General features: G+C 42.7%; 1 protein-coding gene across 2 annotated transcripts in view; it reads right to left on the bottom strand.

Moving 5' to 3' along the window:
• The window catches only part of SLX4 (SLX4 structure-specific endonuclease subunit), a 43,800-nt gene extending 38,636 nt beyond the window's left edge, over positions 1–5,164 (bottom strand). The window contains exons 1-2 of one of the 2 annotated variants that reach the window (XM_036737858.1): positions 5,109–5,164; positions 505–1,243 (exon numbers count right to left, since the gene is read on the bottom strand). In XM_036737858.1, coding sequence (XP_036593753.1) covers positions 505–862 — 358 coding nt within the window. In that variant the 5' untranslated portion in view covers positions 863–1,243; positions 5,109–5,164. Of the gene's footprint in view, positions 1–504; positions 1,244–4,366; positions 4,794–5,108 lie in introns of those variants that run through there. The other variant, XM_036737856.1, reaches the window with a different exon arrangement.
• Positions 5,165–17,931: the final 12,767 nt, after the last annotated feature.

Consider the following 17,931-nt stretch of genomic DNA (forward strand, 5'->3'; position numbering starts at 1 on the left):
ATTTTTAAAAAATGATAAGCAGGATATTTTCAGAAAAACCTGGAAAGACTTACATGAACTGATGCAAAGTGAAGTGAGCAGAACCAGGAGAACATTGTACACCATAACAGCAACGTTGTACAATGATCAGTGGTGAATGATTTAGCTATTCTCAGCAATGCAAAGATCCAAGACAATTATGAAGGAATTGTGATGAAAAATGCTACCCACCTCCAAAGGAATAACTGACAGAGTCTGAATGCAGATCAAAGCATATTATTTTTTACTTTATTGTTTTCTGGTCAGTTTTCTTTTATAATATAACAAAATGTGTTTGCATGACTGCAATATGTAACTTATACAAAACTGCTTGCCTTCTCAATGAGGGAGGAGAAGGAGGGAGAGAATCTGCAACTCCAAATTTTTTTAAAAAACAAATGTCAAGTTTTGTTTTTACATGTAATTGGAAAAAAATAAATACTGAAATCAGAGCAAAAAAGAAAAGAGGAATTTTAATTTGGTTACCTGTCCAGTTTTTTGACTGACTCGGTTGTGGCACAGGCTCTTTTTGAGTGGCTGCAAGCACGTCTTCCTCTCTTTTTGAAGTAGGAGCCACTCTACTTTCATGGCAAGTGACCTCACATTTTCCTTCATTCTCTGATGCTGGACCTCTCTTGCCCAGCTCTGTTTTCTCTTCTGTTGAGTCATGGCTGATTTTGGTCTTAGTTGGAAGTTTGGTCCTTTTCAATTTGCTTTTTGTTTGGATGCTCCTAGTCTCCTTCTGAGTCCTTGTTTCTCCTAGGCCTTCTCTGGCCCCTTTCCTCCTCACCCTTCGCAAAAGTTTGGAGCATAGTTCATTAAAATCATCATCTGACTCATCCATTAACTGGTTGGCTTTTTTTTAACACATTCAGACTGATATCCAGAGCAAAATTGTAAGTCTATTTATACACAGTATAAATCCAAGACTTGTCTTTGTTCTTGTGCCTCTGATTTTCCCACCTGGACTTTCACAGTAAGTATATCTATGTTTTAACAAGAGCAAAATATATTTCTTTGCCCTCCATAGTAGTTTAAAACATTTCTCTTCAGTCTGGGCATTAAGTTAAGCATAATACTTTAGGTTTCCTTCTGGAAGAATTTCTCGTTTTCCAACATGAACTTCTAAAGCAGAATATGTACCTAATTAAAACTCCGGTGATTATCTAAGATCTCCATGGCAGCACAATAAGCTTGGTTAGTTATGTACGGTCTATTTGAGTATCTGTGGGAAACAAAAAAATATTTAAATGAAATTGAGAAGTTTTGTCACTTTATACCATTCCTTTCAAACAAGGACTGGAGCTTGAAGGGGAGGCTGAGTCTTTGTAGAAGCAATATCCCTTTCAAAATACTGAGGTACTGCCAAGGGAATGTTACAATTAGCACTAACAACAAAACTACAACCGGAAAACAGGATGGCAGAAATCTGGTTTGGACCAACATTTTATACCATATACCACAATAAGCTCCAAATGGATTGTAAGACCTAGATATAAAATAAAGTAGAAGGGCAGAGAATAAAATACCTTTCACCACTATGGATAGGGGCAGAGTTCTTGACCAAATAAGGGATACAGAGGATCACAACAGACAAAACAATTATGATTATATAAAATAGAAAAACTTTTTGTACAACAAAATCACTACGGTTAAATATGGAAGGGAAACAGCTGGAGGAAAATAATTGCTGATAAAGATCTGATGTACAATATACAAGGAAATGAATATGAATATACATGAACAAGAGCCATTCCTGATAGTCAAAGGATATGAACAGGCATTTTTCAAAGGAAGAAAGGCAAACTATCAACAACCACATGAAAAAAAATGCTACAAATCATTCATTATTAGAAAAATGCAAATTAAAACAACTCGAAAGGTCCACCTCACACTCATCAGGCTGGCAAAGACAACAAAAAAGGAAAATGTCAGAGGCCATGTGAGAGGACAGGCACAGGTATGCTGTTAGTAGAGCTGTGAGCTGTCCAGTTATTCTGGAAATCAATTTGGAAATAGACACCTCAAGTCACTAAACTAATCCAGCTGTCTAAAGGTAAGACAAATTGACCTTATTAAACAAATATTAAAACAAAAACTGGGATATTTTTATCTTTGTATCTCCAGCAAGCAAAACAGCATAAGGACATGTATTAAGTGCCTAATGTTTGCTGAATTGAATTGACTGAATCAAGTTAACAAGTTTCTTCAGCATCAATACTGTCTTATAGCAATAAACCTTGACTCAAAAACATCCAATGGTCTTTTCTCAATTCTCATTCTCCTTGGCCTCTCTGCTGCCTTTGAGATGGTTGATCCATCTCTCCTTGATATTCTCGTCTCTCTGGGTTTTCAGGACTCTGCTCTCTCCTGGTTCTCCTACCAATCAAACCACTCCTTCTTAGTCTCTTTTGCTGTATCCTCATCCAAGTTATGCCGTTAACCACGGGTATCTCACAGAGCTCTGTCCTGGGCCATTTTCTCTTCTCCCTATATATCACTTCACTTGGTGATCTCATCAGCTCCTATGGATTTAATTATCATCTCCATGCTGGTGATTCTCAAATCTACCTATCCTGCCCTAACTTCTCTCTTTACCTCCAGGATCACATCTCCAAGTGCCTATTAGACATGGACGTCCTGTAGATATCTTAAACTCAACATATTCCAAACTGAATTCATCTAAACCCTCCTTGCTTCCAAACTTTCCTATTATCATGAGGGTACCACCATCCTCCTAGTCCCCCAGGCTCTCAACCTACATGCCATCTTCCATTCTTATTATCTCACCGCCCTCCCATATTAAATCCATTGCAAGAGCCTGTCCATTTCACATTTGCAACGTCTCTAGACTATAACCCCTTCTCTCTGATACTGCCACCCTGACGTAGGCACTCATCATATTATGCCTGGACTACTGCGATAGCCTGCTGGTTGGCTGTCCTGCCACAAGTCTCTCCCTACTATAATCCATACTCTTTTTACCTGTCAAAGTGATTTTCCTAAAGAGCAAGTCCAACCATATCACTCCCTTACTCAATTAAGTGGCTCTCTATCACCTCCAGGGTTAAATATAAAATTCCCTATTGATATTCAAAGCCCTTAATAATCTATTACCCCTCCTCCTTCCAAATATATACCTTTCCTGTTTTCTTACACTTTACAATCCACTGTTCTTCTCCACACACACACCCTTCTCCAAAGACAGGCACACACACATCTTCATCACAGTGACACTTAACTCCTTGTTGTTCCATAAACAAGATATTCCATCTCTCAACTCCAGGCATTTTCATTAGCTGTCTCCCATGCCTGTAATTCTTTCTCATCTCTACCTCCCGACTTCTGGGGCTTCCTTCAAGTTCCAAATAAAATCCTACCTTCTTCAGGATGCCTTTCCCCAATCCCTCTTCATTCTAGTGCCTTCCCTCTGTTGATGATTTCCTGTTCATCCTGTATATAGCTTGTTTCTTCATAATTGTTTGCATATTGCTTCCCCCATTAGATTATTAGCTCGGGGACAATCTTTTGCCTTTCTTTGTATCTCAAGCATTTAGAACAGTGCCTGGCACATAGTAGTAGGTCCTTAATAAATAAATGCTGATTGACTGAGTGGCTGACACTTTTTTTTTTTAAGGAAAGGGAAAATACTAATGTGTATGACTGAATGTACTATCAGCCTCCATCATTCTTTTATGCTATCTTACTTGACTGTTTGAGGTTATTAAATTGTAAGAGTGCTGAAGATTTATATTTGCTGAAATAAAGATCAACAAGCATTTATTAAGCATCTACTATATACAAAGCACTGTGTTATTGTATGGGGATTACAAGAAAAATGAATCCTTCCCATGAAGTTTAAATCTCATGATACAACATGAAAAAAAAAAAAACAGAAAATAATGACAGGGAGAGTAAAAGAAACCTTGAATTCTCTAGCAAATGTTGCCTCTTCCCAAAAGCCAAGGCCTAGGTCCAGGAAGCTCCTGAAGTGTGTGGGTTTGAAAGAACTTAGTAAAGGGAGGTTCAACTTAATTCTGGTTATTAGGGAAGCTTCCACAGCCCTACGGCTAGGAACACATCAAGGAGAGAGGCAGAGGGAATAAAGAAGAGACAAAAGGAGAAAAGAAGTGAAAGGAGAGACAAGAGGCATGAAAGACTGGGAGAGGGCAAACAGACGACATGAGAAAAAGCCTGGTGGGAGATAGGACACAGGAGAGAGAAGACTCCTTTGACATAAATTTCCCACGGCTCCGTACCCCTAAGCCTGCTGAAATTCTACCCGTTCATGAAAACTCCGCTGCCCGCCCTCCCATCTCCTAAACACAACAGTCCTTTGGGACCTAACCTCATCGAATTCTGCCCGGTGTGCCTGGTACGCTAGTCATCCCGCTCCTCAGCCACGCACTGCTACACGGCGAGCTCCCTGGGCTCGGTGCCCATCACTGATGTACAGGGGCACGTGGTCTGAGGAAAGACAAGGCACACGAGGAAGAAAGAAAGGGCCCGGAGAAGGGCGCCCGGCCCAGCGATGCCGAGACTTGCGCCCCTGCTTTACAAGGCATCACGTACAGTAAGTAGAAACCGGCGTGGTGCCAGGCACCCAGCTTCCTAAACACTGGCAGACGGGCAGGTCAGCCTCAGGCTCCCCGGAACCAGCGCGTGCCAGGCCGTCCCTGGCCTCTAAACAGCCTCCTCACACCGGGAACCCGGGCACCTCCGGCCGGCGGTGACAGCACCAGGGCACCGGGCTAGGGCCGGCTGACGGGCCACGTTCCGGGGTCGCCCCGGGGTGCACCTTCCCAATGAGGGGCTTCTGGGCACTAACACCCCCCGGACCTTCCCCCTCCTCCCCCAAACCCACACGGGGTCCAGCTGCGCAGCCGGGGGGGGGGGGGCAGCGGCGAAGAGCCGGGGGCCGTGCGAACACACCCAGACCACCGGGAGGAAGAGAACGGGAAAAAAGAACTGCCCGCTTGCCGGGCGGAGGGCAGGAAGGGGCCCAACGGCCCACGTCACGGGGCCAAGGGGGGGGGGGGTAGCGACTTCCACCACGCAATCTTCCCACCCCTTCGGACTGCTTCTCCTACCCTAAGGGCTCCGACAGCTGAGACTGCCTCCTCTGCCAAGGGCCGCGTCCTCGCCCGCGCAGGCGCAAGCTCACCACCTCCTGCGCAGGCGCGCTGCCTCCCTCCCTCCCTCGCTGCCGGGGCTCGTCTGCGCAAGCGCGCGGGCCGGGGTGCCGGGAGTCTCCCACAGCGCCTTTCGGAAGCGTGGGCTGGGCGGGCTTCGTAGCCAGAGTGCCCGGTGCTGGCCTCCCGAGCTCCGGAGCATGGGCGAGCGGCGGAGGGGCTGTGGTTTAGAATTTAGCTCCCGGATGAAAAAGAAAGATGTTGGATTCTGAGGGAAAAGGCAGAGCGGGCCGGGGAGGAGGCGGAGTTCTTTCACGAGGGAACCTGAGGCTTCCCCGCCTCGGAGGGCTTGTTTGTTTCTCCTCCAAGTTCTCCAGGATTTGGGGGTCGCTTACGCTCCTCACCTCCACTTCCTCACCGACCTTTGCTTCCGCCCCTTGAAATCTGACTGCCGACCCACTCACCCACCCCCCCCCCCCCAAGTTCCCATTAATTAACTGAGAGTTTGTCCGGCCTCAAATCGCTGGACCTCCCTGCGGCCACGGGCCCTGCCCACCTGCCTGCAGGCCAGTCGACAAGCATTTCTGAAACGCCCACCCTGTGCCAGGCCAGGTGCCAAGCGCTAGAGACGCGCAAAAAGACAATCAGTCCCGCTGCCCTCGAGCTCGCCGGGTGGTAGGAGACAGGAGGGACAGCGTGCCAAGAACTTCCTGCGGACAGACGCGATAGACGAGATGGGAAGCGCGAGGGGAGCCGGGAAAGGCTTCGGGCATGGGGTGAAGCTTTAGCCGAGGCTTCAGGAAAGTCTGCAGGTGGGGGCGGGGCGGGGCGGGAGAGCCTTCCAGACTTGGAGGATGGCCGGTGAAGATGCGGGAACGTCCAGGAGGCTGGTGTCGCTGGGATGCAGCGCTCGGAGGGCAGAAAGGTGTGAGAACGCAGAACGGGTAGGAAGGAGCCAAAGGCCAGACGGGATTTTGGGTGTTATCCTGGGGGCCTCTCTCCCGGATCCCCCCTCTCTTCCCTGGTTTTCATAACCCTGCCCTAGTGGCGCGTGCCGGGCCCGCTTTTCTTCTTTGATTTATGGTTTTTGACTTCTAAATCTGCGTCTTCGCCCCCTTCTCTCTCCTAAACTCCAGTCCGGTTTGGCCAACTGTCTGCCCCAGAAATCAGCATAGCCGGCTCCGTATGTTTGAAGGAGACCTGACCAGCCCCGCTATTCAGCCTGCTCCCCAAACTTCCCTGTTTCGGATGGGGTCACTCACTGCCCTTCCAGCCGCTCAGGTTCACAAGCTGCGGGAGGGGTCCTTGGCACTTTCCTCCTCTTGCTGCCAACACTCCAGCATCCAGTCAGTTCCTGAGGCTTAGGCATTCTTTCTCTATGACTTCTTGCCAGTCTTTTCCTGTCTCTCCACTCTAGCGTCCCGTCACTGCCTGGCTCTTGCCCCTTTGAGCGGGTCTCTGCTTCCACTGTATTCCCCCAGAGTCATCAGCTAGACTGATCTTCCTAAGGCATATGTCACTCCCAAGCTTAGATGGGGAACGGTGGCTTCCTACGGCCCCCTAGGATATAATTCAAACTCCTCAACCTGCGATCTAAGACTTTTCACAATTTTACTTTTCCAGACTTACTTCATGCTAATTCTTTCAGTTTAGGTGCCACATCCTCCTGGAAGCTTCGCTTCTCTCTTTCTCCCCAAGTCCTCCCAAATCGCTTTGTACTCGTTCAGTCATTTCAGTCATCTCCTACCCTTTGTGACCCCACTTAGGGTTTCCGTGGCAAAGATATTAGAGTGATTTGCCATTTCCTTCTCCAGCTTATTTTACCGAGGAGGAACTGAGGCAAACAGGGTTAAGTGACTTGCCCAGGGTCACCCAGCTAGTAAATGTCTGAGACCAGATTTGAACTCAGGTCAGCCTGGCTCTAAGACCAGTACTCTATCCCACTGTGCCACCTACCTGCCCTGCTTTGTATTTACCTATTACTATACAGGCTGTGGGCAGCACTAGATCTGAAGTCCTAAAATCAAATGCCAGCTCTGCTACTTATTTAGAACCTTTGGAACCTGGGGCAGAGGACCTGGGTTCATAATCCGGATCTGTCACTTATTACCTGTATAGCTCTGGGCAAGTCACTTAACATTTGCAGGCCTCGGTTTTCCTACCTTTAAAATGTAAGGGTTGGGCTAGAAAATCTCTAAGGTCCCTTCTAGTTCTAACATTCTATGATTCTAGCTAAGTTTGAAGCAGCAAGAGAAAATTATGAAAAGAAGCATGGGATCTGAGCACAGCCTAGTCGGATATTAAATAAATAGTATAAAAAACTAGAGCAGTGTGACAGAGCAGAGAGCAGGCTAGAATTGGAGCCAGGAAGAGCTGGGCTCCAACCCTCCTAGGCATGATACTGTGGACAAGTCATTTCACCTTTCTGAGCCTCTTAGAATCATAGAGCCGGAAGGGCCATCCAGTTTAAGCTTCCCTCAAGAGTTTTTGTGAGGTCCAAATGAGGTGATGCACATAAACTGCTTTGCAAACTTTAAAGCATTATGTGTATGTCAGTATAATTTAGAAATCAGAATCTTTGGTGTATAATCAAACATTTATTAAGTATCTACTTTGTGCTGGGCAATAGGGTTACAATCACAAAATTAAACTTTCAGCCTTCAAGGAACTTACGTTCTATCGGCCAAGACAACATATGCATACCTGATTATATACAAAACACACACAAGATAAATAGAAATTAATTTTTAGGGGGAAAGACATGAACATCCAGGGAGATCAAGAAAGGATTCCTGTAAAAGGTATCACTTAACCATAGTTTTGAAAGAAAAAAGGATTTCTGAAAGGCAGAGGTAAAGAGGGGGGGCATTCTAGGCATGAAGGATAGTCATTATAAAGGTGCAGACACACCTTTAGGAGGTGGAATGTGTATTGGAAGGAAAGGAGAGTAATGTATAACAGGGTTGGAAAGGTAGATTGGGGCCAGGTTGTGAGGGGCATTCGAGGCTAAACAGATCCGTAGAGCAAAACACATTTGATCCTGGAGCAGGGTTCCTTAGCCCTTTTTGTCATGAACTTCTTTGGTAGGCTAGTGATGCCTATAGATACCTTCTTATAATATTGTTTTTAAATGCACAAAAATAAAATACATAGGATTACAAAGGAAGCCAGTCATATTAAAATAGTTATCAAGATACTAAGAAAAAAAATTCATGGACCCCAGGTTAAGAGCCCCTTTACTAGAGGCAATAGGAAGCTTCATTTTCATTACCAGTGAAATCAGAAAGACCTTTTTCTCCCACCCCTCACATCCCACTAAGAAAAGTCTGACCTTGTGCTGAAGCAAAATCAATTCACTGTGGTATAAAATTAACATAGTAAATATGTAATTAGGACATTTTTCCTTCTGGCTTAGAATAGCTGTTCTCAGGTTCCAGGATGATCCTGGTTGTCATTTTCCATAGCCTAGGCTGTAATTCACTATTCAGGTATGTGCGCTCCAACCATTTCATCTCAGCAGGAAAGTAGAAAAAGTAATTTGATTAAAGCGCATATCCCCAAGCCAACTTACTATATGATGTTAAGCAAATAGTTTCCCCTCATTTTCCCCATTTTGAAATAAGAGGGTTGGACTAGATAGTATTTAAGGTCCTTTCCAACTCCAAAGCTACGCGCATGTATGATTACAAGTCCCGGTAACTGCGTTTTCTGTGATTACCAGAAGCAGAAATCAGTATGGGCACTAATAGATCGTTCTTATATAATATTGTACAAAGCACTTTCATTGTGACTTTCCCTCATTATGATGGTACAAGTAGTATCCCCGTTTTGCAGGATTAAAAACTGAGGCTCAGAGAAGTTACAAGGATATTAAGTGTCAAAGTCCAAACTCCAACTCAAGTTTCTTAACTCCAGGGCTCTTTCCAACTCCAGCTTCACTGGAAGGGTTGTCAAATGAGATATCAATGTGGAAGTCTTTGACAAATATTGAGCAGTGTACAAAAGTAAAGGATTAATATTCAAATGGCCATTTGTCTCATGTCAGAAATCTCCGTGGTACTACTCTTCAGGCCCAGAGAAGCCAATCACCTATGTCCAGGGAGAACAGTTTGAGGTAGATAAGATATTCTTTGTCCCTTAGTTATACTTCTCTTTTGAAAAGTGGAATAGGGAGAGTTAAAGTTTTTTACAGTTACTAAGAAGTCCTCTGTTTCCTCATGTGTAAAATGAGCTGAATTTGATGATCTCCAAGGTCCTTTCGAGCTCTGAAATTTTATGATTTTGAGTTGAAAACAGATATTTGTGGCCTGTCATTTGTCTACAAACTACAAAGTCATTTCCTTCTTACTGTTTTTGGCAGGAGGCATATTTAAGGACTCAAACAAAGAGGAATAGTTGTCTGGACAAATGAAAAAATTTTTCTGCCTGCTGCTACAGCTGTACCTGAACTAGCAAAGCTGTTGATAGGAAGTGGGGAGGAAAACCATTCTGTGTACTATTGAGATTTCAAAGGGTACAGAAAGTTCTTTAAAACATTTTCCTTTCTGACTAGTATCGTATGTCTTGTATTTTGCTTGAAAAATTCATGATTGGATTCCGCCAAGCAGCACTTTGCTCCAACTGCAGCACTTCCTTCTTTAGGATTTAAATGTCCCCTAGTGACAAACTTCTGTCTGCTCCTTAAAGTGAGCGTACATATGGCCAACTATTTTCCCTCAATGCCTCTGTGCTAATAGACAGAGCAGATACATGAGTGGTTTGAATCCGCATAAGTCCCAAATTTGATTTTTATTAGTTTCCATTTCCTTCCCTCCAAAGTTTTTACTGGCAAGTGTTGTGGAAGGGTGGGATTGTAAATTGGTAGTACGCACTAGTACACACACACACACACACACACACACACACACACACGCTCTCTATATACATATATGTATGTACATATGTATATGTGTTTATGTATATGTGTATGTAAACATATGTCTATATTGTATGTATATGTATGCACACATATATGGTGTTTTTTTTTTCAGGGTTTTTGTTTATGATCATATTTTTCATTCTTTTTAAAAATCATATTCATGGTTGAATGAAATAAGCAGAGAAATCGTAAGACTTTAGGTTCAAGTTTCAACTTTGACACTTAGCCGTATCACTTTGGGAAATTCACTTCTCAGTTTCTTCAGATTTAAAATAGGGATGTAGACTAATGCAGAAATATATTTAATAAGATCGTACACGTATAGCCTATATCAGATTACATGCCATCTTAGAGAGGGGGGAAGTGAGGGAGGGGAATTTAGAACTAAAAATCTTATAAAAGTGAGTGTTGAAAACTAAAAATTAAGTATTTTTTTAAAAAAAGAAAGGTCATAGAAACCACAAAAAAATAATGTACATGAACTAGCTACATGGGGTGGTAAGAAAAGCACTTTGTATTTATAAATGTTCTTTATAAATATGAGCTACTATTTATGTTCTGTTAAAGAATCTTGTGTCTAAAGACAATAAGATATTTCACAAATGGGAGAACTCTTAGCATAAACAACTTAACTGGTTTCACACAGTTAGAATAATGTGAATTCAGCTTTCTATGTGATCTAATTTTTAATAATTTGATTTTTACTATCCTTCTCACCCGTGTCTCACCTCCACTAAATTGTATAACTTGGCAAATCCTAGAGGATCTGACCTTGTTTTGCTTATGACTTTTACTTTAAGAAAAGGGTAGTGTGGTCAGTGACATAAAGGGCCTTGGTATTTTCTTTGTCTAATGTTGTATAGATAGTTGTTGAGTGAAGAGCCTTCCCCTACAAAGCAGCAATTCCATTGTTTATAGACCCTATTTAATGCCTTTCCATTGTGCTATGACTGAAATAAAGCCACAAGTTCACAAGTTTTGTATTCTTGCCATCCCTTACAGGTGTCTCAGTCTTTGCTTTTGCTAACACATCCTGACATAAAAATTACATCTACATACATATATTCATATTACATTAAATATGTCACATTTACATACTACTAATCTATGTACATACTTTTTTTCCCTTACCAATCCAGGGCCAACTATAGTACCGTTCTCTAGAAATTGTTCCAGGTATCTTGGGCCTTGTCAGTATCACCTTCTCTAGCCACGTCCTCTTAAGTTTATCAGTTAATTTTCATCTAGAAAGTGTATCATTGACAAAGGACCTTCTGTCCTATTCAAGTGTCAGAAGGAACAGACAGACGGTTTTATTATGGAGCTAGAGGAGTTCTGAGCAGCAAGCCCGTACCCCAGATAGAAGGGATTGTGCACCTAGGCAGAGGGGACTGGATGCTTCTGTTCATCTGCATTTCACCTGATGAAAGGGACAGTGCAAAGCAGAATGTCATTTAGTAGGGAGCAATGCCTGGTATTCCCAGTACTGCACAAACACTTAACATTTTGATCTCAGTGACATATGCCTTACTGGTCCACAAAGACATTTGCTTCCATTTCTTTCTATGTCTCCAGTGTCTGAAATCGCAAACCAGGCATCTTATGAAATATCCCTCACTCTGCCCTGCCTTTTCCATACCAAGATTTACATTTAGGCACCAAGAAGAGGATAACTGCCTTTAGATTGCCCAGATAAGTAGAGCTGGGAAGTTGGGAAGCAAATTGTGTGTCCGAAGGTATATTTCACAATTAGGGAAAACCATAGAAATTCTCACTTCCTATTCTCAGTTGCCAGATCTGATGTCCTTTTCTTAGATCGCATCCTTGTTGACCCCTCCGCAGCATTTGACTCTCTTGACCACTGTCTCTTCCTGGGTACTCTCCTCTCTGGGTTTTCATGACACTGGTCTCTCTCCTGTCTGATGGCCCCTCACCCTTTTTTTTTTAACTGATTCCTCTTCCATATCTTGCCCTTTAATTCTCAATGTACCCCCAGGCTCTGTGTAGGTCCTTGTTCCTCTCTCTCTTGGTGACCTCATTAGCTTTCACTTTTTCACATAATACTTTTCACTATGTAGATAATTCTTAGATGTATATGTCATCCCTGTTCTATCTCTTAAGCTCCAGGGCTGCAAAATGTTCCATTATCAGTTTGCTTTTTCTCCAAACTCATCCATCTTCCAAATTTTCCGATTTTAGTTACCCAGGTTCACAACCTCAGCATTGTCCTCAATTCCTAGTTCTCCCTTGACTCTTCATATGCAGTTGTTTGCTAACTCATGTAATTTCTACCTCGATAGCATCTTTTACAACTGTCTCTATTCACATATCTACCACTCTAATTCAGGCCTTTCTGTCCTTGGCCTGGACTATCACAATAGCTTCTTAATTGGCTTCAAGTCTTCCCCCCCAGCTCCAATCCATTCTCCATGCAGCTGCTGAAGTGATTGTCCTACAGTATGGCTGGCCAAGAGTCACTCAATAAACTCAGATGGCTTCCTATTGTGTTTAAAATTATTATTATAAACTCTCTTTGGCCTACAACCTTCCTTTATGACCTGCTTATACGTTATACTCCTTCCTGTATTCTCAGTCCAACCAAACTGGACTTACTCTCTCTCACATAAAATATTTAATCTCTTCTCTCACTGCCTTTGCCTTTCTCACCATTACCTTATTTCCTTCAAAACGCAGTTCAAATGCCACCTTCTACGTGAAGGCTTTTTTTATACCCCTTCTCCTAATTCCTAGTGTCCTCCCCTTAAATTACCTCACATATATTTTGTATGTTTACATGTTGTCTGTCACTCTTCCATAAATTCCTGGTGGGCAGAGATTGTTTCGTTTTTGTCTGGTACACAGAGGTATCTCTGCTTTCACAGTGCCTGCTTAATAAATGCTTGGTGATTGATTAATCCTGTGTCCTGGTTTTTATTTCAGAAAATATGGTCCCCAGGAGCATAGGTACCATGGAAGGCCAGAGGAAAGTCCACTGATATTCAGGAATGTTTGTCATGGTGGAAGATTCTCAGTGTGTGCCCCTGTAGCTCACTGGAATTGTGATGACTGTGCTGAAACCTGCAGTTGCCCAACCAACGAGTGAGCCTGTTGAACAAGAGGCAACCATCATTGTTGCTTTTTTCTGGAGGGGCTGTCACTAGGCAGAGTGAACTCTTGGTACTGGAAGATCCTAAAGGACAATGAGAACAGTTGGGAAAAGAAAGAATGGTGAGGGTGAGAGGGAGGTACAGGTGTTGGTACAGGTGTTTTAGAGTGATAAATTATCCCCAACAACTTCCTCAGGTGGTCCTAGTGCCTTAGCTTGCCTTTCTCCTTCATAGGAGACGGTCCTGATGTATTTCAGATACTCGCCCAACTTGTGACGCTGTGCAGTGTAGAAGAAACAGCGCCGAATTTGGAACCAGCAAACCTGAGTTTGTGCCCAGCTCTATTACTTAATAGTTGTAAAATCACGGTCAAAAAAATCATTTAATTGCTCTGAATCTTCTGGGTTGAAAAATGTCCTGATTTGTACGTCAAACTCACTATTTTTTTATAGGAAGTACTTTGTAAGCCGTAAATAACCATGTAAATTTAAGATATTATAAGACAATACAATTATACTATCCATAGGAGGAGAAGGGAGGGGCAGCTAGGCTACACAGTTTCTGGCCTAGAGTCAGGAAGCCTTAACTTCCTGCATTCAAAGCAGGCCTCAGACACTTACTAGTTGTGTGATCTTGGGCAAATGACTTAACTCTGTTTGCCTCAGTTTCCTCATCTGTAAAATGGCAAACCACTCCACCATCTTTGCTGAGAAAACCCCCAAAAGGAGCCACAAAGAGTTGGACACCCCTGAAGAAGCATTATTCTATTTGATGAAGGATCCAGTTTACACTTTTTCTTATGTCAGTACTTGTGTCGGAAGGGTTAACATGAAGTCTTAGTCAAGAAACCTGTACTTAACGGATTACTTTAGTCACAGTGCATTCTACTTCCTGTAGCCTCTGATTTAAGCTAGACAGAAAGGAATAAGGGAAGAGCGCGCCTGATACGGCAGTCCGGTGTAGTTAGGGTATGTAGTGCTCACCCTAGCCACTATCGGCCATTACTCTGCCTTGATGTCTCTGACAGATAGTTTGAAGTAGATAAGTTTTGTTTTCTAAACACTTTTCAAAGTCACCATATTTGGTTCTAGGCTGTTCCTTACCCCCAGTTCAATTTAGTCTGCGTCAGTTCAAGTGTTTTACGTCTGTATAAGCACAGAGTTGAATTCATCCAGCCTATAGGAATTAGTACATAAAATGTGAGATCCAGCCAAGAGTTAGCATACTCTTAGAGGACCCTGTGACATATTGATGCAGTATGACAGATAGAGACCAGCCATCTAGTCTAACTCATTTTTCAGATGAGGAAACTGAGGCCGAAAGGTTAATTGACATGTCTATTAAGTGTCAGAGACAGCATTCAGACTCAGGTCCTCCTGCCTGCCAAGTTCACCACTCAGTCCTGCATTCTTGCCTGGAAGCCAAAAAGGTTAAAAAAAAAAGTTGCAGTTAAGGAGAAGGGGAGCTTAGAGGCTCAAAAAGATTGATGGCTTAATTTCGTCATGGTCTCAAATATCAAAAGGAATATCATTTTATCAGATAATCATTCATTTCGTGTTTAAATGCTTATGAGGAGCAAAATAATCCCTATGATGTTAATTATAGCTTATTCATCAATATCTATTGCAGAAGATGACAGAGTTGAGAAATTTTAAGAAGAATTTGGCAATATCCTTGAAACCAATTCAGCATATACCTTGATCCTCGGTAACTTCAGTGTAAAGTTGGGTACAGGGCAGGACCATTAAAATATTAGAAAATATAGCTCAAACTCGAGAAACAAAAAAGGCTAAAGGGTTATATGGTAAAAGGGAAGTTGAACTCCTGTGTATCATGAATATTTTCTTCCAAGAAGAGAGAAAGAAATACATGAGGTAAGAACTGAATGTCACCAAAGGTATGAAATTGTGTCTTAGTGGACAGAAAATTTTTACAAATGTGGAATTTTTTTCTGAACCACTTGTCTGCCATAAACATGCACACAGCATGTGCTTGGTGTGCCCAGGCACATGCTAATATCCCAAACTTTACATATTTTAATGCCTCATTAAGTTTATATTTTTAAATAGTTTAGTTGCTAATTTTTTTAAAATTAAGTTTAGTGAAGTTTTAGTCTTTATGTCCCTTTTATTATGTCCTTTTATCATTAACTATTATGTCCTTTATCATTAAGTATTAAATACATTTATCTTAAAAAATAAATATAGGGGGGCGGAGCCAAGATGGCAGCTGGTAAGCAGGGACTACTGTGAGCTCCGTACCAAGTCCCTCCAAAAACCTATAAAAAATGGCTCTGAACCAATTCTAGAGCGGCAGAACCCACAGAACAGCAGAGGGAAGCAGGGCTCCAGCCCAGGACAGCCTGGATGGTCTCTGGGTGAGGTCTATCCCACACGGAGCTGGGAGCTGGGAACGGAGTGGAGCAGAGCCCAGCCTGAGCAGCGAGGAACAACCAAACTTGGAGTCGGGCGGATGGGGCCCCTAGCGCCCTGATTATGTGAACTGCGGCAATTACCAGACACTCCTCAACCCACAAACACCAAAGACTTCGGAGAAGGTTAGTGGGAAAAGCTGCGGGAGTGGAAGGAGTTCGAGGTTCGGCTTTCAGCCCCGGGGGCAGTGGAGGTGGGGCAGCTACAGTTGCTGCTGCTTCTGGCCCCAGGCCCACCTGGTGGGAGGAATTAAGTGGCGGATCAGAGCAGGAGTGCACAGCCTGCTAAAGATCTAAGCCTAGCCCGGGCTGGGGGTTCTTGGGGAAGGAGGAATGCTGGTGTGACAGAGCTGGCACCTCCCCCCCAAACATGGAACATAGAACTCGTTAGTCTACAAGCAGTCATACCCCACTGAAAAACTCAAGGGTCAAGTTAATTGGGTGGGAATATGGCCAGGCAGCGAAAGCACACCCAGATTCAGTCTCAGACTTTGGATTCTTTCCTTGGTGACAAAGAAGACCAAAACATACAGACAGAAGAAGTCAACAAAGTCATAGAGCCTACAACAAAAGCCTCCAAGAAAAACATGAACTGGCCCCAGGCCATAGAAGAACTCAAAAAGGATTTGGAAAAGCAAGTTAGAGAAGTAGAGGAAAAATTGGGAAGAGAAATGAGAAGGATGCGAGAAAACCATGAAAAACAAGTCAATGACTTGCTAAAGGAGACCCAAAAAAATACTGAAAAATACACTGAAGAAAACAACACCTTAAAAAACAGACTAATTCAAATGGCAAAAGAGCTCCAAAAAGCCAATGAGGAGAAGAATGCCTTGAAAGGCAGAATTAGGCAAATGGAAAAGGAGCTCCAAAAGACCACTGAAGAAAATACTACTTTAAAAATTAGATTGGAGCAAGTGGAAGCTAGTGACTTTATGAGAAACCAGGATATTATAAAACAGAACCAAAGGAATGAAAAAATGGAAGACAATGTGAAATATCTCCTTGGAAAAACCACTGACCTGGAAAATAGATCCAGGAGAGATAATTTAAAAATTATTGGACTACCTGAAAGCCATGATCAAAAAAAGAGCCTAGATTCCATCTTTCAAGAAATTATCAAGGAGAACTGCCCTGATATTCTAGAGCCACAGGGCAAAATAGAAATTGAAAGAATCCATCGATCGCCTCCTCAAATAGATCCCAAAAAGAAATCTCCTAGGAATATTGTCGCCAAATTCCAGAGCTCCCAGATCAAGGAGAAAATACTGCAAGCAGCCAGAAAGAAACAATTTCAGTATTGTGGAAACCCAATCAGAATAACCCAAGATCTGGCAGCTTCTACATTAAGAGATCGAAGGGCTTGGAATGCGATATTCCGAAGATCAATGGAGCTAGGATTAAAACCTAGAATCACCTACCCAGCAAAACTGAGTATCATGTTCCAAGGCAAAATATGGATTTTCAATAAAATAGAGGACTTTCAAGCTTTCTCAGTGAAAAGACCAGAACTGAATAGAAAATTTGACTTTCAAACACAAGAATCAAGAGAAGCATGAAAAGGTAATCAAGAAACAGAAATTGCAAGGGACTTACTAAAGTTGAACTGTTTTGTTTACATTCCTACATGGAAAGATGATGTGTATGATTCATGAGACCTCAGTATTAGGGTAGTTGAAGGGAATATGCATATATATATGTATATGTTTATGTATATATATAAGTGAATGTGTATGTATGTATATATCTATGTGTATATGTATGTATGTGTATATATATATATATATGTGTGTGTATATATATATAATATATATATATATGTAAAAGAGAGAGCAGACACAGGGTGAGTTGAAGATGAAGGGAAGATATCTAAAAGAAATAAAATGAAATTAAGGGATGAGAGGGCAACATACTGAGAGAGGGAGATAGGGAGAGATAGAATGGGATGGATTATCTCGAATAAAGGTGGCAAGAGGAAGCAGTTCTGTGGGAGGAGGGGAGAGGGCAGGTGAGGGGGGAATGAGTGAACCTTGCTCTCATCGGATTTGGCCTGAGGAGGGAATACCATACATACTCAGTTGGGTATCTTACCCCACAGGAAAGAAGAGGGAGGAAGATAAAAAAAAAAAATAAAAGGTGGGGGGGGATGATGGAGGGGAGGGCAGATGGGGGTGGAGGTAATCAAAACAAACACTTTGGAAAGGGGATAGGGTCAAGGGAGAAAATTCAGTAAAGTGGGATGGGTTGGGGAGGAGCAAAATGAAGTTAGTCTTTCACAACATGAGTAGTGTGGAAGGGTTATACATGATGATACACATGTGGCCTAGG

The sequence above is a fragment of the Trichosurus vulpecula genome, chromosome 9 (genome assembly GCF_011100635.1).
Source record: "Trichosurus vulpecula isolate mTriVul1 chromosome 9, mTriVul1.pri, whole genome shotgun sequence".
NCBI classification, from domain to species: Eukaryota; Metazoa; Chordata; class Mammalia; order Diprotodontia; family Phalangeridae; genus Trichosurus; species Trichosurus vulpecula.